Source organism: Halichoerus grypus, chromosome 10 (assembly GCF_964656455.1).
Source record: "Halichoerus grypus chromosome 10, mHalGry1.hap1.1, whole genome shotgun sequence".
Taxonomy (NCBI): domain Eukaryota; kingdom Metazoa; phylum Chordata; class Mammalia; order Carnivora; family Phocidae; genus Halichoerus; species Halichoerus grypus.
This window is the reverse complement of record NC_135721.1, coordinates 37,683,861-37,709,101: the sequence shown is the minus strand read 5'-3', so window position 1 is coordinate 37,709,101 and position 25,241 is coordinate 37,683,861. Positions and strand designations below refer to the sequence as shown.

General features: G+C 47.9%; 1 protein-coding gene across 4 annotated transcripts; it reads left to right on the top strand.

Annotated features, from left to right (window-relative positions):
- Positions 1 to 8,607: 8,607 nt before the first annotated feature.
- Positions 8,608 to 24,278, top strand: THNSL2 (threonine synthase like 2). 4 transcript variants are annotated; one of them, XM_036076152.2, is made up of 9 exons: positions 8,608 to 8,750; positions 10,221 to 10,676; positions 12,403 to 12,597; positions 13,022 to 13,174; positions 16,086 to 16,316; positions 19,259 to 19,407; positions 19,512 to 19,637; positions 22,056 to 22,207; positions 22,635 to 24,278. In XM_036076152.2, exons 2-9 carry the CDS (start codon positions 10,454 to 10,456, stop codon positions 22,843 to 22,845), a joined length of 1,440 nt encoding a protein of 479 aa, XP_035932045.2. In that variant the 5' UTR covers positions 8,608 to 8,750; positions 10,221 to 10,453; the 3' UTR covers positions 22,846 to 24,278. The 4 variants fall into 4 exon arrangements, with proteins under 4 accessions (XP_035932045.2, XP_035932046.2, XP_077912449.1 ...); XM_036076153.2 differs by having other exon boundaries at positions 8,611 to 8,750; positions 10,442 to 10,676; XM_078056323.1 differs by having other exon boundaries at positions 8,660 to 8,750; positions 10,536 to 10,676.
- The last annotated feature ends 963 nt before the right edge of the window (positions 24,279 to 25,241 follow it).

Sequence of the window (25,241 nt, the reverse complement as noted above, 5' to 3'; positions counted from 1 at the left end):
TAGACTGAGGGATTATGGAAGCCTTTTCTAATTAGGAGACCATGGAGCAGAAACCTGGCCGTAACAAGAGGGAAGGACTCTCTGGAAAGAGCATTCTGGGCAGAGGGAAAAGCAAGCGCAAAGACCCGAGGTGTTGCTATGTTGGTTGCGTGAAGGAGCTGCCATTGTGGCTGGAGCAGAGAGGGCAAAAGAGAGCGTGTAGGGAATGGAGTTAGAATTGAATACTCCCCTACTTCTCACTGCCCATGAAAAGGAACTGTTGCTCAGGTTTTTCCTAAATATGAACCCAGGCCCATTGTCATGAGCGATGCCATGCTCTGTATTAAGATTTCAGTGGCCCATGCCTGAGATTCTGGGCTAGACATTTTCAGGTGTCTGAACAAGGGCCATTTACAGTATTGTATTGCAAGCATTATGTTGTGTCCCTCTTCCGCACCACCCACGAGAGAGGATCCGTAAAGAGCTCCCTCTCTACCATGGCCCAAACCCTTCTGCTATTTCTTCAGCTGCCATTTGCTACCTTTCAAGGCAGCTTGTTAACTCATCACTCTTCTTGAGTTTTTTTATGACAATGGTCAAAAGCAAAACGTCTCTAGATGTGTCAGCAGACCATCTGAGTCAGAATCACCTGGGCCACTGATTAAAAACAAAGATCCCTGGGCCCTTCCTACTGACCTTCTGGATCAGGAGCTTGGAGATTGAGCCCAGGAATCTGCATTTTAAACAAAATTTCTCCGTACTTGCTACTCAAAGTGTGGTCCTCAGACCAACAACATTGGTCTCACCTGGGAAATTGTTAAAATGCAGAATCTCAGCCATATCCCAGATCTACTGAGTTAGAATCCACATTTTAAAAAAATCCTCAGGGAAAGTTTTGGGTGTTAAAGTTTGAGAAGCATAGGCCTAGATGATATTTATACACCCTGGAGTGTAAGAACAACTGATCTAACTCTATCAACAGGTGAGAGTAAGTATTCTCAGAATTGGGTCTATGCTCAGATTGAAGCCACAGGAAATGGTTGCTTGGCTCACCCAGAGGAAGAAAGTTGTGCAGCTAGCTGCAGGTTCCTTTTCTACATTCGAGACCACTTCAGTCCATTCAGATTTTCTAGTTCTTAATATATTCATCTGCCAAACACATGTCCTCATCCTGAAGCTTGATAATAACCTTGCTGACCATTGTGTCCCAGGGATGGTTAGCTTGGCCACCAGTTATGGAATTTCTTATCAGACTCCAACCAACTTTGGCAGGCTGGCCTTTGCTCAATGAGTAACCAGTGACATTTAGGTGGCTGACAACTTAAGCAAGTCAACTTTGCTTTCTATGCATTGTACTCATTTGTTCAGTAAGCATACACTGAGTGGGGCCAGGAATTGTTTTGGTGCCGGGGAGAGAGTGGCGGGCATAACCCATAAGGTCTGTGTCCTCAGAGAGCTTCCGTCAGAATAGAGAGGGGAGAAAACAACCAATGAGCTCAAGAATGCGATGTAGTAAGTGCCATGAAGACAATGGAACGGTGATGGGTATTAAGGAGGACACGTGTGGTGATGAGCACTGGGTATTATACGCAACTAATGAATCGTTGAACACTACATCAAAAACTAATGATGTATCATATGTTGGCTAATTGAACATAAAAAAAAAAAAAAAGATGATTGAACGGGGCCGTATGGTGGTGGCTGGGGAAGGGTGAGCTCTGAGGGTTCCTCCAAGGCCATCTACTCTCTCACTCCTAGAAAATAGATGTGGCTGTCTCACCTCCCCAAGCCCACACCGATTAAGAGCTTCAGTGGATGGTGCTGGGCACAGAATCTGTAGGCACAGTGGTGAGTGGGGCAAAGGTCTGCTCCCAAGCAGCTGACACTTCAGTGGGTAGGTGGACAGGAAATTGAATAACAACAAGCAAGAGAACTGCAGAATCTAGTAAGTGCTATAAAGGAAATAAGAAGGATAGTTTGACAGAAACAGGGAAGGGAGAGTGGTCAGGGAGGGTTCTCTGAGAAGAGGACATGAGTGCAAATACCTCAGGTGTGAGAAAAAGCCAGCCGTGAAAGAGGCTGGGAACAGCATTTTGTCAGAGGGAATGGCAATGCCTAGAGATATGGAAACACTTGGCTTATTTTTTAAGGGGAAAAAGCTGAGTGCTCCTCAGTCATCACAGTGGGTAAAGGTTGGAATATTTCAAGGTGATGTTGGAGAATTCTCTCGGGCCACATGGGCTCAGAACTAAATTCTAATAGTGACAAGAACTACTGAGGATTTAATGGCTGGTGTGCTGGGACCAGTCCTGCTGCCAAGAGAAGTGATGATGGGTTGGGAGGGTAGAGGCACCAGGGGGCTGGTGGGGATGAGGTGGAGACGGTAGCACATGGACCAAGAAGGTAGGTTCTGTGGGTACAACCTTGGGGCTGTGATGGATTGGATCTGGGGGATAAAGAAAAAGGAAAAATGAAGTATTCCAACTTGGGCGTTTTCAGCAACTGAGCCTATAAGAGACCATCCACCGAGCGAGGGAAGAGTAGGTGGTGGATGAAAAGTTCTGTGTACGGCATGTTGTATTGAAGATGAAAGGCCATCTTTCCATTCTCAAGTTTCATAGTGATTCTTTGTCTCACTTGCCCGCCCGCCCACCCCCCTCTTTTTGGGGATTCTCTTTCATCCTATCATTTTGTGATAGAAGACATTAGCAGTTAGCATGTTGTTTGGCTTCTAGCTTCTAGAAACTCTGAGAAACCAAGGTTTAAACAAGTTGAGTCCAGGGCTGGGTCAGCCGCTCAAGGATGTCACCAAGGCTTTAGGCACCTTCAATCTTTCTGCCCCTCCATCCTTAGTTTGTTGCTGTCCACTATGGCACAAAGTGGCTGCTGAGCCTCGAGGTGTTGGGGGAAAATTCTCAAAGGATATTTCATAGTTTCGCCTGATCCAGGCTTTCTGTACAAAGGGTATGTTTGACCAGCAAAGGCCTGGGAACATGGAGATAGTGTCTCCCTAAATGTAGAGACCTCCAGAGAGATTTGGGAAGTTAAGGCCCTCTCCTTCTACATCCTGGAGACATTTCTTAACATTCCAAGGTAATACACCTAGTGATGTCTTCCCTCTTTCCTGGAGGCCAAATAAATGACTCATCTCAAGGGGTAGATGTGCCAATGGCCTAAGAAACTCTGAATTTCAGGGTTCCTCTACCGTGATGCCAACCCCACTCTATGTACAGGTTTAATCTGGTTCTCACCATCTTCTCCTTTGGGGGTTGAGGGGTTGGGGAACTGGTGCTAAGATGCTTCTCTGGCTGTTTTCGTCAGGAGTGATCAACTGTTTGTCCGATCCAGAAAACCTCATGTTTCCTGTCAGTAGATATACGTAAAGTGTGGCAGGCTAACATTAGCTTCCCAGCTGGGTAATGTCCCAGACACTTCATGGTTTCCGACTTAACACCAGGCAACAAATCTAAGTCCCAGGTGCATTCACTAGTTGAGTCTATTCCTTACAAAAGCTGTCCTGGAACCCTTCCCAGAATTTTTAGCTTATATTTCATTGGCCAGAACTTGGTCACTTGGCCACTTCTCAAGGCAGAGAAGTTTGAGGACACATGTGAGTTTTCCAGCTGCACATCTTGCCACAGCGGGGGAGGAGGTGAGAGTGGATGTTGGTCAAGCATCTCGCAGTGCTCTGTCCTGGGACGTTTGTAAGCCTGCTCTTACACTGCTGTCTTTCCCAGGTTTTCATCATTTTTCATTAATGGAGAAACTCGTTTCCAAGTTCCAAGCAACTTACAGTTGTGGTGGGATGAGAAGAAAATTGGATGTGGAATTGGGAGACCTAGGGGGAATCCCAGCTGCCCTGCTTTCTAATGGTATGCCCTTCGGTAGGCTTCGATCTTGCTGAGTCTCCGCTCCTGCAAACTGGAATTGAAGTGGTGACGGGGAGGATATATGGGCTGATATATGTGAAGATTCTTAGGAAATGTGAGTCCTGGCTGAGAGAGTGGAAGAGCAAAGGGTGGGTCTAACACTTGTCAGCCAGCAGGAGCCAAGTCCCCTCCCAGAACACAGCAAGAGCCTGCTCCAGTGACGTGGTGTATCCAAGTCCACAGAACAGGACCTCACATCCTGACAGCCAACAATACCCATGACTGCGGAACTGTACAGGCCATTTACAATTATTACCACTTATAGTGGTAATAACCTCTTATAGTCTCGAGATCATGGAACATGAGTCTAGGCTTTTACTTAATTCTGCTTCAGTGGAGATAATTGGGTTGGCATGATTTCCTATTTGCATGAGCAAAAGTACCTTTGAACTTGGCACAGATGCTTTCATGCACGCGGAGCATGAAATGCTTGGCACAGGCCAGGGGAAGGAAAAAGACATGACTGAGAAAGCAGCATCCAGTCCTTAGGACAGACATCTGTTAGGATTGTGCATTCATCTCAGATGGTCAGAGAGCAGCACCTGAAGTGACATCAGCTATGGAACTATTTGTACTCTTCCCCAATGTATTCTGCAGGTTTCTCAAAAGTTATGGAGTAAAACCAGGTATCAGGATGTTATAATGCATCTCTGACCTGCATTAATTATGCACCATTGATTGCTCTTCCAAATAAATTCAGCAATGGAAGAATTTATTTAGAACAGTAGCAAAGAATCCACAGAAGAAACTTCCAGCATTGAAAAAGGCTTGGTTGTCTTTCCCTGAGTTTTTATGAATGATTTCTAAAGTTGTTTACTGATGAATTAGACCACGTCTGAATCAAAACCACTCTCCTCTTATTTTGTACTCCCAGTGGGAGCAATGTGCCCCTTCTCAGGACTCAGTCTATCCCTTCCGGACTTCAAAGCTTTTCTCTCTGGGCAGCTATTTTGGATAATGTGCCCTGACTCCTAGCCAATCAATTTTTATGGGGTTTTTTTGCAATTTTTTTTTATTATGACATAATTCACAGAGCATTAAACTCACCCTCTCAAGTATAGAATTCATATTCTTATTATACTACAAATTTGTGCAACCATCACCTCTGTCTAATTCCACAACACGTAAATCATCCCCCAAAGAAACCCTGTCTTCATTAGCAGCCATTCCTTATTTCCCTCTCACCCAGCTCCTTGCAGCCACTAATTTCCTTTCTGTCTTTATAGATTTGCCTGTTCTGGACATTTCATATAAAGAGAACCATACAAGACGTGGACTTTTGTGTCTGGCTTCTTTCAGTTAGCAGAATGTTTCCAAGTTTCATCCATGCCATAGTACATTCATCCATGCTATAGTATTTCTTTGATGGCCAAATAATATTCCACTGTATGGATATACCACATTTGGTTTATCCATTAATCACATGGTGAACATTTGGGTTATTTCCATTTTGGGGCTATTATGAATAAGGCTGCTATGAACATTTATGTTCAAGATTTTGTAGGAAGATATGTTTTCGATTCTCTTGGGCATGCACCAAGGAATGGAATTGCTGAGTCATCTGGTAACTTTTTAACATTCTGAGGAAGTGCCAAATTGTTTTCCAAAGTGGATATTCCAGTTTACATTCCCACCAGCAATGGGTCTCGGTGCGTGTATGAGGGTTCCAATCATTCCACATCTTCACCAACAGAATCTTTCTGATGTCAGCCATCCCAGTAGGTATGAAGTGGTATCTCATACTGGTTTTGATGTGCATTTCCCTAATGGCTAATGATGTTGAGTATCTTTTTATGTGCTTGCTGGCCATTCATAGCTCTTCTTTGGAGAGATGTCTAAGTCCTTTGCCCATTTTTAAATTACGCTGTCTTTTTATTATTGAGTTGTAGGAGCTTCTTATATATGCTGGATACTTGACTCTTATCAGATTTATGATTTGCAAATCTGTTCTCCTATTCTTTTTTTTTAAAGATTTTATTTATTTATTTATTTAGTTAGTTAGTTTAGCGAGAGAACATGCATGCATGCATGAGCGGGGGGAGGAGCAGAGGGGGAAGGAGAGGAAGAGGGAAAGAATCTCAAGCAGATTCCATGCTGAGCCCATGTGGGGCTGGATCCCACAACTCTGAACTCAAGACCTGAGCCGAAACCAAGAGTCAGACGCTTAACCAACTGAGCCACCCGGGCGCCCCTATGTTCTCCTATCCTATAGATTGTCTTTTCACTTGCTTAATAGTTTCCTCTGATGAACAAAAGCTTTAATTTTTTATGAAGCCCAATTTGTCTATTTTTTCTTTTGTTGCATTTGATTTTGGTGCCATATCTAAGAAAACATTGCCTAATCCAAGGTCATGAAGATTTCCATTGTTTTCTTCTAAGAGTTTTATAGTTTTAGTTCTTACATTTACATCTTTGGTCCATTTTGAGATAAATTTTGCATATGGTGTGACATAGGGGTCCATATTCACTCATTTGCATGTAGATATCTAGTTATCTCATCATCATTTGCTTAGGGACTATTCTTTCCCCATTGAAGAATCTTGGCACCCTTGTTAAAAATCAATTGACCATACATGCATGGGTTTATTTCTGGACTATCAATTCTATTCCACGGATCTGTGTGTTTATTCTGATATCAGCACCACACTGTCCTGACTACTACAGCTTTGAACTAGGTTTTAAACTCAGGAAGTGTAAGTCTTCCACTTGTAATTTCTTGTCAAGATTGTTTTGGTTATTCTGAGTCCCTTGCATTTCCATATAAATTTTAGGATCAAACTGTTTCTGAAAAAAAAAAGGTAGTTGGAATGATACTAGTCAGTTTTTTCTTGATAATTTCAGACTAATTAGTTGAAACCCTTAGTTACAGAGTCAGGAACTCAGAGTAATGAAGGTGATTCAGAGTATGTGAGCTTAAATACCACCCCATCTCCTCAAACAACCACCACACACATTAAGTAAAACAATGGATTATCAGTTTAGGAAGTCAAAATGCTCAGAGAGACCAGGCGTGTCCTGTCTCTGAATGCCATCTTTTCTCCCCTTTGCCTTGCTCCCTTGCCCCACCAGAACTCCAGAAAAAGCCTGAGCGCCGGCCTGTGGCCTCCACAAATGGCTGGCGGGCTTCCAGCAGGTCACATGCTCCTCTGGCAGCCTGGGCCCTGTGTGCTCTCGAATCTTTACAGAGGGCTCTGGCCCCTAGCTCCTACATCCCACTGCAGGGGGATCCTCTGTGCGCACAGTCTTGTATTCTGCCTCCCTTAGAGGGCTTTGTAGGGACACATGGAAGAGAGAGCACTGCAAGGGGCCCTGGGGCTCTGCTTTGAAGATCCTTGGCTTCAAAGCCACAGACAGCTAAGCACTCTAACCCCTAAGGTCAAAAAGCAAAATAAATACATAAAAGCAATTTTTAATCTTATAAAAACTCAACGTTGGTCCAGTGTAAAAGTCTCAGGGAACTCCACATGCCTACTATTCCTGCTCGGCACTCCGAATTCTGTCCCCCTCATAGGCCGGCCGTGCAGAAGTTTGTATTTTCCAGAGCCGCATTGTTCTGAATGTCTTGGGCGGGGATTCCTAACAAATTAAACCTCTTCTTCTCCGAGCCTTTTGCTCCTCTCCTTTCTGAGGGAGTCAGAAATGAAGAAGTCCTGAGGCCTCTGTAAGTCTGGCAAGGGGCCTGAGGGGAGAACTCCGTGGAAGGTACTTTTGTCCTTGTGGGGTTTTTGAGATACCATCCTGGTTGGTCATGAGCATTGTAACATATACGACCGCGTCTTAGGGCATTTTTGCCAAGTGCCTCAGCTTCTCCGGCCTTTGAGTGACAAAGTATACCAGATACAAGGAGTGGATACTTTGGGGGTCCTGCCTGGCCTGGATCCCTCTCTGGGAATGGCTCCCTGGCCTCTGTGTGAAGTCCACCATGACAGTCCGCTGGCGGAACAGTGACCAGTCAGACTCTCTCTTTCTGGAATCTGAGATCCATCCAGACTCGAGTCAGTCAATGGCAGGTATGTGGACTTGGGTGGATATGTCCAATGAGCACATGCGGGCCGAAGTCTGGAGAGAGGTAACTTGAATAAGCAGAGACCACAGGTTTAGGAGGATGTCATAAACAGGAGGAAGAAAGGAGGAGGGCAGTCATCCACATTCTCTGTCCCCATGAGGCCCAGCTACAGGGACCAGGCCCAGCACAGAGGAACAGACTAACCCTTAGCTGACATCCGTCCAGCTCCTCAAACTTTGCCTCCTAAGTGAGGTGGGACCCGGGAGGATGAATGTGAATCCAGGGGCATTTGCCATGTCTGGAGGACATTTTTTCAAGTGTCTTGCTTCTTTAAAAATAAATAAATAAACTGGGGAGGATTTTTACTCTAGAATAGTTCTGTACTTAATAAAAAGTGTTTTCCTACAAAGAACTGTTGAGCTAAAACAATGCCATGTATCCCTGTGGATTCCGAATTCCTGATGTACTAGCCCTAGTCGGAGGAACAAGGAGTTTGTCCAGACGTCTGATTTTGCAGGTGAGAAGCATGAAGCCCAAAGAAAAGGGGTTCTTCTTTCCATCTTGTCCTGCCTTCTAATCGGAAAAAAATAAGGTTCCAGGGCGGCAGTGAAGATTGGGAGACTGACTGTCAGTGATTTGCCAGGTGCCTTAAAACACGCCAAGTGAGGCTACAGGGCTGCGCTCGCACTGGCCTTCCCTCCGGCGCCCTCCTGCACCTCTTCCCGCGCCGCTGCCTTCCGCGCTCGGCCTCACCCCCCCGCGGCCCTTCGCCCTCTCCCGGCGGAAGCCTGACCCTGCCGCCCAGGCCAGCGCGCACCGCCCGCGCCGCGGACCCGGTAACCGGCCCCCGCCCGGCCCGGGCAGCCCCTCCGGCCCCTCGGGCCCAGGCCAGCCGATCCCCGGGAGGGGGTAGGTGGGTGGGGGGGTGGCGCCGCTCGCTCGCCGCGGCGACCGCCCCCCGCGAGCCGGCGCCCCCGCGGCCGGGCTCCACGCACACAGGCCGGCTGCGGGGGCCCCTGCCCGCCTGCGCTTCCGGCGATCGCGGAGCCCTCCCGGGGGGGGGGGGGGCGGCGTCCGTAGCGGTTTATCTGCGCTCTTGAACTTCTCGCGGTTGGCTTCCGCTCGGCTGTGTCGGCCTCCCGGCCCCTTCTGTAACCTCCAGCTGCGGCGCTCGGCTCGGACTCGGAGGAAGCTGGGTTTCCGAGGCTTTGCACCTTCTGTAGGGTTTCTGCAGTACCGTGTTTTCAGAGGCTGGGACTGTGCCTTCTCCTGCAGGCCTTATCAAAACCTCCTTCCCTGACCCGGGGCCTGGTTAGCGGGAGGACTGGTCCCCGGTGGCCCTAGAGAGGCAGAGGCCTACTTGAGCCTGCTAGGGCCTCTGCCCCCCACCCCCCCAGGGTCTGCCTGCGATCTGCCTGCGATCAGTGGCCAGGGGCTCAGCTCCTCGGGTCCAAGTCCCTGCCCTGCCCCACCTTTTGTCAGAAGATTTCTTTACCAGCCGGCCCTTTCTGAAATGTTTCCTGGCCTTGGGGCTTTAAAACCAGAGCTCCTGGATTTACCACCTGGATCCAGAGAACGGTATTCAGAGCTCAAGCTCAGCTCCTCGACCTGGCACCTGGCTCCTGGGAACCTAACTGAGGCGGCATTGTGACCACAGTTAGGCCTTGGGCGCTCTTGGATGCTCCTCCCCACAACCCCAATCGGAGTCCCGAGTCCACACAGGGCCAGTTAGCCTTGGCTAGACAGTCTTAAGGGTAGCTTGCCAGCACTTCTAACGATTCCGGGATTAGGCTGAGAGGTAGGGCACTGGATCTCAACTAGGATGACCAAACCGTTCCAGTTTGTCTGGCACTGAGGGGTTTCTTGGGACATGGGACTTTCAGTTTTAAAACTGGGAAGGTCTTGGGCAAAGTGGGACAAGTTGGTTACTGTATTCTTACCCCTGGCTGCACAACAGCCCCACCCATGGAGCCTCTCATATAGAGGTTCTAATCTCATTGATCCAGGGAAGGCCCCAGATAGGAATACTTTTTTTAAAGCTCCCAAGTTGATTCCAACAAACTACCAAAGTGAGGAACCACTAGGTTATAGACAACCATTGACGGTGGTTACTTTTTGAGCAGAAGTGGACCCAGATATCTCTCAAAAGGGTGTACAACCAACTGTGGTGGTCTTCTCCTTATCAAGAGGGCTATCAAAATGGCGGTTGCCTTATTGCTATGATCTGTTCCCAGTTCCCTTACTCCTTGACCGTGAGGACCAAACTTTCTCCTTTCCTGAAATGACTTGGTACCCCCTCTCCCAAGGTCAGTGAATTTGCCTCATTTTCACTGGGGAGGTCATGATTTGGACAGTCCCAAATGAAGCTGGCGTGAGACTCGACAGGGCTCCAGTCTCTCAGGCTGGGATGCTTACCCCCGTGAGTGGTGATCCAAGGGCTAGCTGAGGGTGCTGTGTACACTTCAGCTTCCTCCTGTGGGGTACTGAGCTTGGAGATCAGGTGCCTCTGGGACCGTTGCCTCTGCAGGCTACCAGGATCATGTGGTACATCAGCACTCGGGGGATGGCCCCACGGGTCGACTTTGAGGGGGCCCTCTTCTCTGGCTATGCTCCCGATGGAGGTCTCTTCATGCCCGAGGAGCTCCCACAGCTGGGCATAGAGACCCTGCGTCACTGGAGTACGCTCTCCTACCCCAGCCTGGTTAAGGAGCTGTGCACCCTCTTCATTGGTCCTGAGCTCATTCCAAGAGATGTCTTAAACGGTGAGCATCCCCCAGCCTCCCTACCCTCCCACCTCATTCCCCTGCCAGTCCAGCCCCCCACAGAGCTGCGAATCCATCACTTAACCCCTAGGAAGTTTCTAGTCCTATTTCTCAAACGTTGGCGTTTTCCCCCAGATTCTAGAATCCCAAAAGTGGAAATATCCCCAAAGAGTTTATCCATTCTACCTTCCATCTCCAATGGGATGAATGCCATGGTGATCTGCAGAGAATGTTTTTTTTTTTAATTTTTTTATTGTTATGTTAATCCCCATACATTACATCATTAGTTTTAGATATAGTGTTCCATGATTCATTGTTTGTGCATAACACCCAGTGCTCCATGCAGAACGTGCCCTCCTCAATACCCATCACCAGGCTAACCCATCCTCCCACCCCCCTCCCCTCTAGAACCCTCAGTTTGTTTTTCAGAGTCCATTGTCTCTCATGGTTCGTCTACCCCTCCGATTTGAGAATGTTTTTCCTTTAGTTTATTTTTCAAAAATCTCTTTAAGACTAGAGACTTCACCAACATCCTGAGATGCTTGAATGTTGGGATATTTCCTACCTGTATGTATATAAAACACCTGGACCCTCAGATTACTGTTTTGTTTCCTTGAATGGTAATTTCAGAAGGGACTTGGAGAGTGTCCTGGACCAGCTCCTCTCAAACTGGAATGTGCCCATCGATTTCCCTGGGGATCCTGTTAAAATGCAGATTCTGATTCAGTAGGTCTGGGGTGGGGCCTGAGAATTCTGCATTCCTACCAAGCATCCAGATAATTCTAGTGCCGCTGGTCCATGGGCCCGACATGTGAACTAATCCACGACGTCATGGTGGGAGTTTAGGGCTGGGAAGAAGAGGACTGCTCTAGAATGTGGGCTGACGGCCCTGTTGGCATCACCTGGGCATTTATTAGAATTCTCTGCCTTCCTCAGGCCTACTGAACGAGAATCGGCATTTTAAGATCCCAGGTGATTGGTTTGTCAATTAAAGTTTGAGAAGCACTACCTATGGTGGACCTGCCTTAGGTAGGATTATATGTGAACCATCTCTGGTATCACAGGTGTGAAATTTAGTATAGCAAAAACAAACCACGTCTGGGCTTTAGGAGGGAACACGGGAAGAGATGAGACATTGATTTGTTTGTTGCACAACTGTTGAGTTGAAACTTGACTGGCATACATGCACGCAAGACATCCAAATGATGAAGTTTATAAAGTAAAAAATGGAAGTCTTATACTCTTTCTCTTCTCTGGGGGGCATCACTCTGAGGAATCCATGAACAGTGTAGTGTGGTTCATGTCTTTGCAGACTTCTTCTTAGGATTAAGTAATTTTATTCATAGATAGTCTCCTTTGGGGTAAACATTTCTGGTCTCTTATCTGGTAGCAGGAGAGAGAAACTTCACACTCAAAAGCATAAAGAGGGCGCCTGGGTGACTCAGTCGTTAAGCGTCTGCCTTCGGCGCAGGTCATGATCCCAGGGTCCTGGGATCGAGCCCCACATCGGGCTCCCTGCCCCGCAGGAAGCCTGCTTCTCCCTCTCCCACTCCCCCTGCTTGTGTTCCTTCTCTCACTGTGTCTCTCTCTGTCAAATAAATAAATAAATAAATTCTTAAAAAAAAAAAAGCGTAAAGAAACAGGGGTGCAGGGGAGTGGAGGGGGGAGAGAGCCTGAGGCAGAGCTAATGCCCTTCCCCCACTGTCCCACCCCTCTCCCCACACAGATCTGATCGACCGAGCCTTCCGCAGATTCCGCCACAGAGAGGTGGTCCATCTGTCCAGGCTCAAGAATGGGCTGAACGTGTTGGAGCTGTGGCATGGGGCCACGTACGCGTTTAAGGACCTGTCCCTGTGCTGCACAGCTCAGTTCCTGCAGTACTTCCTGGAGAAGGAGAAGAAGCACGTCACTGTGGTTGTAGGTGTGCATCGTGCGCGTGAGGGCCGGAGCCCCGTAGGTGCCCTGACGTGCCAGTATCTGCCCACGGGATGCTCCGCATGCATGTCTCAAGGAGTGTGTGTGACTGGTTCTTCTAGAGCAGGGTTCGTCACCTTTTCCTGAGCCGTGGACCCTTGGACAGTTTGGCGGAGGCTACAGAACCTTCTCAGAAGAATATTTTAAGTACACAAAATATGTAAGATTGTATGGTACCAAGTTCACAGATGCCCTGATTTCTGTCCCTGGATCTCTAGGAGGTTAATGGACCCCAGGTTAAGTACGAGGTTCCGTCTCTTCAGGTGTTTGAAGTAGACATTGCCTTCTGTGCAGCAATGCTTTAGGGACCATTTCTTTCCTTTTCTGTCTCCTTGTTGTAAAGGGGAGGGTTATTTTTTCTTCCTGTCCAGGAACATCTGGGGACACAGGAAGTGCTGCCATTGAGAGTGTTCAAGGAGCGAAGAACGTGGACATCATCGTTCTGCTGCCCCAGGGTCACTGCACGAAGATCCAAGAGCTCCAGATGACCACGGTGGTGAGGGAGAACGTCCATGTGTTTGGAGGTGAGTGCTGGGATGGAGGCTCCAGGGAAAGCATGGCCGCCTTGAGTGCGTCTGTTTTGGGAGATGGGCTGGAATACAACTGGTCAATTGATTAGTTGACCACCCTTGCTCCTACTTTTTCTCTGTCCTTCCCTTCCCTCATAAATCGTGAGGTTGGTATATGCCTTGCCCAGCTTTGGGCAAGCTCTTGGCAACACAGTTTCATAAGCTATTGGAGGTGACAAGTGCATAAACCATTACTGACAGTATAACCCAACACCAAACCCCAAAGAATGCCACCTCTGTGTAGGTTCAACCTACTGGTGCCATATATAAAGGCAGCCCCAGACCCATAGCCCAAGCCAAGTGACCTGGGTTTTGTTTCAGTGCACTGAACTTTAGAGGCCACAAAAATGTTAAATATTTTAAAAGAGTGTATCCTTACATGTTAACAGCTCAGGCCCTCCCTTATGGTGTAGAAACAACTAAGTCGTGCATTTGGTTAGCAGGTCTAGGAAATTACTCAATAGTACCCACTGCTGGAGACCCCTCTTCCTGAGCCACATCATGAATTTTGGCATTTTGTACTTGCAGAAAAGCAAAAAACGATCTCCTTTAATGTCAGGGCATCTATTCGATGGAAATCGAGACTCTAGAAGGGCAGAGTGAGCTTGAATGGAGCCGTAAACTCTTATTTCCACTTTTCACACCTAGCTAGACCCCAGGTAGCCCTGAAGTAAGGGTAGGCATATGAGGAGTAGGGGGTCTTGGTGAGGTTTTATACACTATGGCCTTAGGAAAGCTGTCTGGGAGGCCTGGCTTGGTTTGGTCACTCACTTAGCAGGAGAGCAATGTTGGTAGCAGAAGACATTCCTCCTACAAATCGCCTGGCCTCCTGGTATATAATCCCACAGAGGATGTTTTCATAGAACACTGGTTTTGTCGAGGAGCAAAAAGCATAGTGCAAACAAACCTTACCCATGGCGGTAGCAGGAAGATCCTTCGTCCATTGGTTCAAAAGTAAGCAAAACCCCCTTCTACTCTTTAACAAGCACCTACACATTTCAGTGAAAATTCTGGGTTTAGCTAATGCAGGTGTTGGGAAATCTTACACGTTAGCATTGGCGGTTGCCTATATTTGGCTGCATTTTCCTGCACTCGTTGCAAAATTTTGATGTATGATATCTGGGCTCCTGAGGGTCCCTATTATACTCTAAGCACTAAAATTGCTAGTTATGGATCCAGGACTTTCTTTGCCTAGAATCGAAGCAGAGAATAACATTTCTTACATCTGTTCTGCCACCTTCTCCCTTCTTGCCTTATACCAGATATTGGAAGGCTTTTACCTAAGGGCTTGTGTGTAAGCTCGGTTCCTGACCACGGAGTGGAGAACGGTGCCCATTTGTAAAATAGTAGTAGAGCTAGAGATGTGGATGGTGATGAGTGCAACATGTTATGAATGTCTTCTTGCTGGAGCCCAAGGGGCATTTCTGTTTTATCCACGTTCTGAGCTTCAAGAAAATAAGACAGCGGACTTTAAAGAAATTAATTTTTGTTTCTAAATAGCACTGTTCAGGTCCTTCCTTTTATTCTGGAATCTTCTGGTTTGGTTTCTAGGAGGATGTGTGTTTGTTCCAGAGCTAAGAGTGGACATGTCTTTTCCCTTAGACCAGGGAGCTCAGGGAGTAGGGATGGGCCACCTGGATTGTTGTGTGTTGGACACTGATGTTTTTTAAAGTCATTAATTTCCATATATGTTTTATACTTGGTTCTTCTTGCACAGAATAATCAACAAGTGCTGGTTATACATTATTTGGGATATTTTTGGCTGGAAGTAACAGAAAATCTAACTCTGACCAGTCTGAATAAGAATATTTTCCAGCTTATATAACTGGAAGTCTAGAGGTGGGATGGGGTTCCTGAATAGTTGATTCAGTGACTCAGCAGTCCCTCAGCAGAGACCCAGGTTCTTGGCATTCTCTCCTCTGCCTTCCCCATCCTAAGGCTCATTTCTCTCATGGCATATGATGCTTACTTAAGGTAACTAAGTCTCTCTTCCTGTGGCTCCATCTTAAGAGCAGTAAATTTTTTCCTGGAACCCCAGCAAACATCCCGCTGCTGTGTGGATCTAGAGTCAGTGCCGTGGCCTCATTGCTGCTCTACAGTGAGAAGGGTAGAATGGATGAGAACCTTGGTGCCGACTCTGGCACTTCCTACAGTAAATCTTACCCCTCTCCTTCAAGTTTGGATCCGGTGGAGAAATAGACCCAGGTTTCAGATAAGAGATCAATATTGGCTTGATTGCTAGTTGGGCTGGATTGAGGAGTGCAACTTGGACTAGTAGCCAACTCACCCATAAATTTACCCAGTAATTCATCCATAAATTAAACTGTGCCCACACCCAGCTCAGGGAGGAAAGGTCCATGCCAGCTTACCTACCACGTGGGAGCAGAGAGCAGAATGCCTCTCTGTGATCTAACTGAGAGAGGGGCAGAGCATATGAGAACAGAGACTCTTTACCCCCACGTCCTGGTAGAGGACCGTGGAGTGAAGAAAGGATCAGCCTCTTACCACCGCATAGCCTCCTAAACCATCTCTCCTTGTTCCTGGAGAGTGGGGCAGGTGGGCACGGACTCCAAAGAGGAAGCCTTTTCCCAACCTCCCAGCAGGTTGATAATTTATGTCTAATTTTATACAATGGTAGAAACGTTGGAAGTATGACCACAAGAATATGAGACATGGTTTCTTTTCTTGAGTTGCTTAATTTCGAGTCTAGAAAGCCAGGCCAGGACATGGGAGAGCAGACACCAGGGCCTAGTGAAGGTCCCGGCTGGATGGGCCCAGTGTGCGAGAGCCTTGTGCCAGGCAAATGCCGACCACCTGGGGGTTCTTCGTGCTCCTGATAGCTCCCCTCCCCCCTCTCCCCTGACAGTGGAAGGCAACAGCGACGAGCTTGATGAGCCAATCAAGGCCGTGTTTGCTGACGTGGCTTTTGTCAAGAAGCACAATCTGATGAGTCTGAATTCCATCAACTGGTCCCGGGTCCTCGTGCAAATGGCCCACCACTTCTTCGCTTACTTCCAGTGTGCGCCATCCTTAGACACGCACCCCCTGCCCCCTGTGGAGGTGGTTGTGCCAACAGGGGCTGCCGGTAACCTTGCAGGTAAGGAGACCCCTGGGCAGAAATGGGCTTTCTGGAAAAATCCCTGTGGCCCTCGTCCTCCCAGCTGCCCTTGGGCTGCAACTGTGAGGAGAAAGTTGGAGTCCCTGCTCTGAAGGTGACAGGCACCCAGGCAGAAGACGGCCCCAGCAAACGTCCCGGTCACTCCCTGGGAGGACCGCCCGGCCTCTTGCTGCAGGGGGGCAGGATGGGCTCCCCCCCTCAGGGGGCTGGGGAGAGATGCGGTTACGGTTCAGCCGCTGTGAGGCCTGCCATCACCCGCTTCAGAGAGGCTGACTTTGCTCCCAGCCTCAGCCAGCTGCCTGCTATGAGGGCAACCGGCACAACACGTTCCCACCCCTAGAGTCACTACCCAGAGACCGTGTCAGGGGGAAAGATGTCTGGACTTCAGGTTCTGGCCCCAGCTGAGTGGCCCTGGGGCAGTCCCTTAGACCGGCTCCTCAGCTGTAAAAACAATATTGGATAGCTTATCCTATCTCTCAGGGCTCCTGTGAAGTGCAAGTAAGATCCTTCACGCGTGTGTATGAACTTCGTGAAGATGCAGTGCTGTGCCGCTGCGTGGCCTTAAAATCGCCTTCTAGAATAATAATAAACATGTATCCCGCACTTGCTGTGCATCAGGCGCCCATCTAAGTGCTTTTCACTTATCACCTTATTTAATGCTCACGCGTGCCTGTGAGGACGGTACTGTTGTCTCCACGTCACGATGAGGAAGTGGGGGCACAGAGAAGTTGGCCAGCTTGCCCCCGCGGTCGGTGGCAGAGCCAGGATGACCACCCCGGCGGGCTGGCTCCAGAGCCTGCGTCCTCGTGAGCTTGCGAGGCTGCCTCCTCACGGGCACGGCTGTTTCTGATGGCTCTGTCCGTGGCTTTGCTTCTGATGGGCGCCAAGGATGGCTTCGGCGAGACCGAGAAAGCATCTCAGTGGTCCGGAGGCTGCCTGACTTCTTCCACTCCCACGGGGATGGGAAGAGCAGGGCTGGCGATTAGGGAAGGATAGCTCAGAGGTCTTCACCATCCACGGGGGGGTGGGGGTGGGGGGCCCCACAGCGCTCCCCGTTTGCATCAGCCTCCCGTGAATGGTGCCGCCTGCACGTGTCCCAGTGCCCCCCACAGTGGCTGGCACAAAATGAACGTTTGCAGAGAGTGCTCCTATCGATCTCTGCTCCATCAGGAACTAGCCGTGTAAATTTAAGCTCCTGGGCCCTTTTGAGCATCCATTTCTCCTCTGCACGATGTTTACATGGGGATCAAGTGAAAATAAGAATGTGAAAGTGCTTTGCAAAATTCGGGGTGAGGTGTGGTGATCCCTAACTCCTCTTAACGACCCACCAGAGAGGAACCATTCGTGGAAGTATGTAAAACCCTCTCCCAGGGTGAGGAATTCCTTGTTTGTTCCATGCAGACAGGAACTGGTGGCTGGGAGGGTAGAGGGCACAGCTCTGTTCCCCCCCACCCAGGGGCCTCTCCAGGAGGGGCAGGGTGTCCACAGACGCTGCTTCTAGGAGGCTGAGTGGGGGTCAAGAGCATGTGCCACTCAGCGGGCTCGGGGTGGGTCATTTCAACTTCCCAGAACCTTCATTTTCTCTTCTGCAAGTGGTAGCGAGCATGTGTGCCTGGTGTGTGTGTGTGTGTGTGTGTGTGTGTGTGTGAGAGAGAGAGAGAGAGAGAGAGAGAGGGAGAGAGGGAGAGAGGGAGGGAGGAAGGGAGGGAGGGAGGAAGGGAAGGAGGGAGAAACGTGGAGGTGGAGAAGAATATCAGGGAACAGTAACATCTCTTCTTTCCTGTTTTGTGTGTGTGTGTGTGTGTGTGTGACAGCTTGTTATACGATTCACATACTATACAATTCACCTGTTTAAAGGATACAACTGAATAGTTTTTAGTATATGTGCAGATTTGTGCAACCACCCCCACAGTCAATTTCAGAACATTTTATCATGTGGGAAAGAAACCCTGTTCCCTTTAGCAGTGACTCCCCATTTCCCCTCATCTCCCCAGCTCTAGGCAACCACTGATCTATTTTGTCTCTATCGATTTGTCTATTCTGGACATTTTATATAAATAAAATCATACAATATGTAACCTTTTGTGTCTAGCTTCTTTCACTTAATATGTTTTCAAGTTTCACCGATATTTGTAGCATGTATCAGTACTTCGTTCTTTCTATGGCTGAATAATATTCCATTGTAAGCATATACCACATTTTGTTTATCCATTTATCAGTTATTAGACATTTGGATTGCTTCGATTTTGTAACTATTATGAACAATGCTGCTGTAAACATTGGTGTCTAAGTTTTTGTGTGGACCGGTATTTTCATTTTTCGAGTATATATACCTACGAGTAGAATTTCTGGGTCACATGGTAAGTCTATGCTTAACTTTTTGAGGAACTGTCAGACTTTTCCAAAGCAGCTGCACTGGGGGTTTCAAACGAGCCTGCGTCGTTTGAAACCCTTGCAGAGGGTTTCAATTTCTCCACAGCCCCACCAACACTTTGATTCTAGCCATCCTAATGGACATGCAGTGGTATGTCACTGTGACTTTGGTTTCTATTTTCCTGATGTTGAGTATCTTTTATGTTCTCACTGGCCATGTGTATATCTTCTAGAGAAATGTTTTTCCAAGTCTTTTGCCCACTTTTAAATTGGACCATTTGTATTTTTATTGTTGAGTTTGAAGAGTTATTTACATATTCTGTATGCGAGTCCTTTATCAGATATACAATCTGCAAATATTTTTTCCCATTCTGTGAGCTGCCTTTTCGTTTTCTTGATCGTGCCCTTTGAAGCACAAATCTTCAACATCTTCAAAAGCACCAAAGTTTCTTAATTTTTATGAAGTCCAGTTTATCTAAATTTCCTTTTATTTCTTGTACTTTGGGTGTCATGTCTGAGAAACCTTTGTTCTCCTCTCTTGTCTTAAGCTGGGTGCATTGCTCAGAAGATGGGCCTGCCCATCCGCCTGGTCGTGGCAGTGAACCGTAATGACATCATCCACAGGACTGTGCAGCGGGGAGACTTCTCTCTGTCCAAGGCTGTCGAACCAACCTTGGCATCAGCTATGGACATTCAGGTAGGACCTGTGGGAAAGTGGGCGCCTGGCCCAGGTGTTGACTCGGTGGGGATGGACAAGGGCTGAGATCAGTGTGGCCCCTGGCACCCTGCCTTCCTGCCCAGGTGCCCTACAACATGGAGAGGATCTTCTGGCTGCTGTTGGCCTCTGACAGCCAGGGGACAAGAGCCCTCATGGAGCAGTTTGAAAGGACCCAAAGCACGAGTCTACCCAAGGAACTGCACAGCAAGGTCAGTCACCACTCACGCACCATGGAGACAGCAAAGGGCGCAGCCATGAAACCCAACTTGGGTTTGGAAATCTGGTTACAGGAAGAGGGCACCTGTTTCTTGAGCACCTGCTATGAGCTGGGCACCTTTGCAGTCACTTTCTATGGATTAATTTATTGAATGAGGAGACGCAGTAGAGAGCATTGATTTAGAGTCAGACAGGGCTTGGCTCCAAGCCGGCCGTGAAAACTTGGGCCCGTTTCTTAAACTCCGTGCCTCAGTTTCCTCATATGTAGAGTGGGGCTAATGAGAATGCCTATCGCTATTGAAAACTGAAGTCAAATAATGCCCATGAAGCACTTCGTACACTGCCTGGAAATATAGGGCTTGATACATTAACTATTATTATTTTTATTTATTATTGTTGTTGATTTTCAGCAGTAGCAACAATTGGCAGCCATTTTGCCCATCCAATTTGAACAGAGACCATTATCCTCTTGAGTTGTTTTTCTTTTTAAGAAGGAAAGGAGAAATTTTATTTCTTCAGAGTGGTAGGAATCTAGTTAGGAAGGACTGCTTTTATTTTATTTATTTATTTATTTTACTTTATTTTATTTTTGAGAAAGAGAGAGAGAGAGTGCACGTATGTGCAAGTGGGTGGGGTTGGGGGAGAAACAGAGGCAGAGGGAGAGAAAATCTTAAGCAGGCTCCACGCTCAGGACGGAGCCCGAGACAGGGCTCGAGCTCACGATCCTGAGATCATGACCTGAGCCAAAATCAAGAGTCCGACACTTAACTGACTGAGCCACCCAGGTGCCCGATGGCTTTTATTTAAGTGCAACCTGGTGATGGTCCACCTTTAATTTTCTCTACCACATCCCACCAAGTCATCCTGGCCATATGTCCAGTGACCAGGACCTCACTACCTCACACCAGCTCTCATCGTTGCAAAGTTCTGTGTGTTGAGCTGGAATCTCCTCCTTCCAACCTGTGCACTGGGGAGCAGTGTGATTCCCATATTGGAAGAGAATCTCCATTTCTCTGCTGAGTCTTCCCGGTTCCTTTAGCCGTCCTTTACATGACCTAATTTAGCCTAGTCAATGACTGTCTTAAAAGGTTGCTCCTAGAACTGGACACAGTTCTCTGGGCTTAGCCACCCGTTGCAGACCGGAGTGGCATTTCAGTGTTTCCTGTGATGCAACCTTAGTTGGAGCTACTATAACAAAGTAGAGACTGGGTGGCTTATAAACCACATACCTCTGTCTCTCATAGTTCTGGACGCCAGAAGTCTGAGATCAGGGTGCCAGCATGATTGGGTTCTGGTGGGAGCAACTTCCATAGAAATGGTAGACGGTCAATGTGTTGTCATGGCCTCACGTGGTGGAAAGACACGCAGCTAGCTCTCTGGCCTCTTCTTATAAAGACACTAATTCCGTTCACGAGGGCGCCACCCTCATGACCTCCCCAAAGTCCCACCTTCAGATACCATCACATTGGGATTAAGTTTTTCACATATGAATTTGAGCGGGGGGAGGGAGACACAAACATTCAGACCATAACACAACCAAAAATCAACATATTCAGTTAATGGTTTGTTTTGATACCCCGTTCCTTCTCACGTAAATGAGGTGCTCCAGGAACACAGACACCAGATCCCGCCCTGCTTCATTCTCTCCCTGGCTGTACACGGACAAGACTTTCCATCTGCTGGAACAGCCATCACTTACTCACTCATTCGTTCATTCATTCATTTATTCAATATATCTCCTGTAAGCCGGGAACTGTGCTAGGTGCTGGAGATATAAAGAGAGAGAAAACACATTCTCTGTCTTCTGTGAACCCTAAGGGGACAGGTAGCTGTACAAATGATTTATGACACCCTGTGGTCTCTGCTGCAGGCAAGTATATGCAGGGTGATTGGCACATCGATAGCATGCAATAAATTTTCAGAAAATGATCAGATCAACCCTCCACACTGAGGGGGCAGTGGGGAATCTTCCTCTGTGGGTTGGGGGGAGGCTTCCTGGAGGAGGTGTGACCTGGGCTGGGTGGGAACTCACTGGAAAGTATTCTTGCCCCCACAGGGAAGGGGTGTGCCAACGACAGGGCACCAGGAATGTTTGAAAGCCCTTAACCTTCTGTGTTTTGTCCTTTTGCTGAACAAGACTGTATACTAACTTGCTAAATCATGAGCTAATCCTAACTAAATTTACTGACCTGAAACTCAAAGGATCCTTCCCCGAAGCTGAGGGAATCGACTTAAAACTGGGAAACACGGGGAGCCAGATTTTTCTCTGAGCTGAAGTTGAGCGACTTAGTCTGAAGATTCCATCTGAGGGTCTGGTGTTGCCTGCCTCTGTTATGTAGTGAGTTTTGGGTCACTTTCCACGGGTTCCTCCCGACCCTGATTCCCACCCCTCTGACCCTGGGACCTGTCAGCTTTCAGGGGCCGTGACGTCTGAGTCGGTGTCGGATGAAGCCATCACCCGGACCATGGGTCGCTGTTGGGAAGAGAACGAGTACCTGCTGTGCCCGCACTCGGCCGTGGCCGTGAGTTACCATTACCAGCAGATGAACAGGCAGCAGCCCAGGTACGGGCCGTGGGCGCCTGGCTCACCGGGGTACTCGCTTTCGGGGGCCCTCCTCCTCCCCAAGCAGGGGAGACAGGAATCTGCACCAATGGCTTTCCTGAGCATGACGGGTGCTGTGTGGAGCTGTGCCCTGAGAACTGTGGTCCCGGAGGAGGGTGTGTGATAGCTGTCTGGGGGCGGCCACTGAGACGTGGTGGTTGAGCTGGGTCCCCCACAAAGAGGAGCAGTTTCCCTGGCAGTGTCATTGTCGAGATAAGTTCAAGGTGCCCAACATCTGCCTCTTTCTCTCTCTTCCTTTCTTCTCTGTGCACCACCCTATCCCTTCCTCCCCTGTTCCTTCTCCTCCTCCCTCCTCGCTTTCTCCTTTCCACATCTGTCCGTCTGGTCTCTCGGCCGCCCTCCTGTTCCCACCTGCCCCACCCCACAGCCTTCCCCGGTGCTGTCTGGCCCCCGCCTCTGCAGCCAAGTTCCCAGAAGCTGTCCTGGCTGCAGGGCTGACCCCAGAGACCCCTGAGGACATCCTAGCCCTGGAGTTCAAGGAGACGCGCTGCACCCCGATGCGGAAGGGTGACGACTGGACGCTGATGCTTCGGAACACCATTGAGGGCCTGAGCTGGCAGCAGAGGGCTCAGTCCTGAATGCTCCAGAATAGCCAGGCTGGATTTGACTTGAGTCAAGTTGCCCTGTTGCTCTTGTATCTGGGTCCCCTGTTCTGTGAACCCAGGGCAGGTGTCACAGCACCACTAAATAAAGTCCAAATGCCTGCATTTCCGTAGGTACCTCCGTAACCACGCTGCCCCGGAGAAGTCACACTGTCTTTTCCTCTGAAAATATAACTCACCCTCTCCCCTCTCCGTGCCTTCCACCCTGCCTTTGCCTCTGGGAGACTGTCCTTCTTTGATGAGTCTTGGTCGCTGCAAATTGTTTACTGCGGAGTTGTCCCTCATGAGCCCAGATGGAAATAAGGGCTCCTGATTCTGGCAGAACATCAACGGTAGCTTTCCTAAGGCGTGTATTCCCTTCTACCCTGTTTTATTCGCTCCACATTAGACATTACCTCCCCGTCTCAAAGCTTCTCGAAGACAAGAACCACTGTTTAACACAATGGGCTGAAACCTTTTGGGTTTGCCCCTATTAATCAAAACATTTTTAAAATTTGTTCTCCCGACATGTGTATACTAAATTATATATAAACTACACAAACCATATGCTAAAATATGAATGAAGGGCTAATGATAAAAACCTACATTGATCTTTCCTCCCCATACTCCAGTGGCTTGTCTTGTGGACCCATCTTTGGCAGTCCTAACTGAGCTTAGTGTCTGGTGCATTCCGTAACCAGCAGGAACCAGCACGCCTGTGATTCCCCATCTGCCCGATGACTGTGTGATGGTTCTCAAAGTGTGGCCCTTGGGTCTCCTCAAAATGCACACTTCTGGCCACCTTCACAGGTGAATCTCTGGGTATGGGATGGACATCATCTGCAGTTCTTACAAATTCCCTGAGTAAGTCTTCCGTGTGCTCTAATTTGGGAAACCCTGGCTGGGGAGTTTAAGGTGATAATTTCTTGTTTATCAATTATGAGGTATACTTTATTTTCACGAGGGCATGCTTTATGGTTCCTACTGTTTCCATAATCTAGCCTTGCGCTGTCGAATTCAGTAGTTACTAACCACATGTGACTCTGAGCACTTGAAATGCTTTAGTTGAAATACAACTAAAGAATTGAATTTTTAATTTTTAAAAATTTTAATTAATTTACATTTAAATTTCAAAACTATTACTTGATTCAGTTATTAAAAAAACCTTTTAAGTATGGTTGGAAAAATGCAGGTATTTGAATCTGCGTTTTCAGCTGTAAATTTTATGAAGTCTAAATACAGATAAGTATTTCCAATGAAAATTGAGCGTTCTAATTGAAATATACCGTAAGTGTAAAATATATATTGGATTTCAAAGACTTCGAATGAAAGAAATCTGCAATATCTCAGGAATAATTTTATATTGATCACATGTTGGAAAGACAATATTTGGATGTATTAGGTTAAATAAAATATACCATTAAAATTAATTCCATCTGTTTCTTTTACTAGGATGTTTAAAGTTATATATGGGGCTTGCCTTTGTGGCTCGTGTTGCATTTCCATGGACAGCAGTGATCTAGAGTTTAGCATTGGCTTCAGGTACACGTGAATGCACTGCAGATAGGTGCGGGTTTAGTTATATTACTGGGTTCAAATCCTGTATGAATTGAGGGGGGTGTGTTTAGACCAACACAAACATGTAAAGGTGAACGCAAGCCTTATGTTCTGGATGGGAGGGCAGCCTTTGGAACACAGGTGAGAGAGGTGAGTCAGGCACAGCATGGAGGGAGTTTGGGGACCACTAGAAGATGCTGTTGCTACCATTCTGAGAGCCCCCTGGAGAAAGCATCCTGCCTCCAAAGCCCTCTTCCTGTGCACTGAGGTCTAAAGGAGCTGGTCACCCAGGTTGATCTCTGCCTGTCATTCCCACAGCGGAGCATGCCAGCCCCACATCTCTCTGTGCCCAGGGAGAGAAGGAAGAGGCTGGAGGGCGCCCCCCTCCTGGAAAATTTGACGTCGAAGTGTGGCATTCATTACAAAGGGGGAAGGGCAGGAATGCTGGATCCGCAGGAGGATGGATAGAACATTCCTAAAGGAATGACAGTGGCCAAAGCCCTGGGCAGTTTTGGAGACACTGTAATATCTACACCAGCAAACAGGATGGAGCCTCAGGGCCCGTTTATCCACTAGGCACTACAGGCCTGATGCTTAGGAGTCACGATACATTTAGAGGCCTATGAAAATGTTTTCATTTCTTTTAAAATCAAAAGAAACAATGAATACAATCCAGCTTGGCTTCTATTTATCTTTATACCAGCCTACTTGTACAATAGAATTTTTAACATTTGTTAGAGAGGAAGAGGCCCATGCAAAAGTGCCCAGAAGTCATCAGGTGGGCCTGATCGAACCTACTCTGTGCAGGTAATGCTTTACAAAGTAACTAATTGAAT

What these genes read in the sequence shown, in the direction of transcription:
- THNSL2 (XM_036076152.2), top strand. Translation starts at nt 10,454, where the DNA reads ATGTGGTACATCAGCACTCGGGGGATGGCCCCACGGGTCGACTTTGAG. An exon ending in GGCTGCCGGTAACCTTGCAG is followed by an intron (nt 16,317 to 19,258) that starts GTAAGGAGACCC and finishes TCTTGTCTTAAG; the next exon opens with CTGGGTGCATTGCTCAGAAG. An exon ending in CCAAGGAACTGCACAGCAAG is followed by an intron (nt 19,638 to 22,055) that starts GTCAGTCACCAC and finishes GGGACCTGTCAG; the next exon opens with CTTTCAGGGGCCGTGACGTC.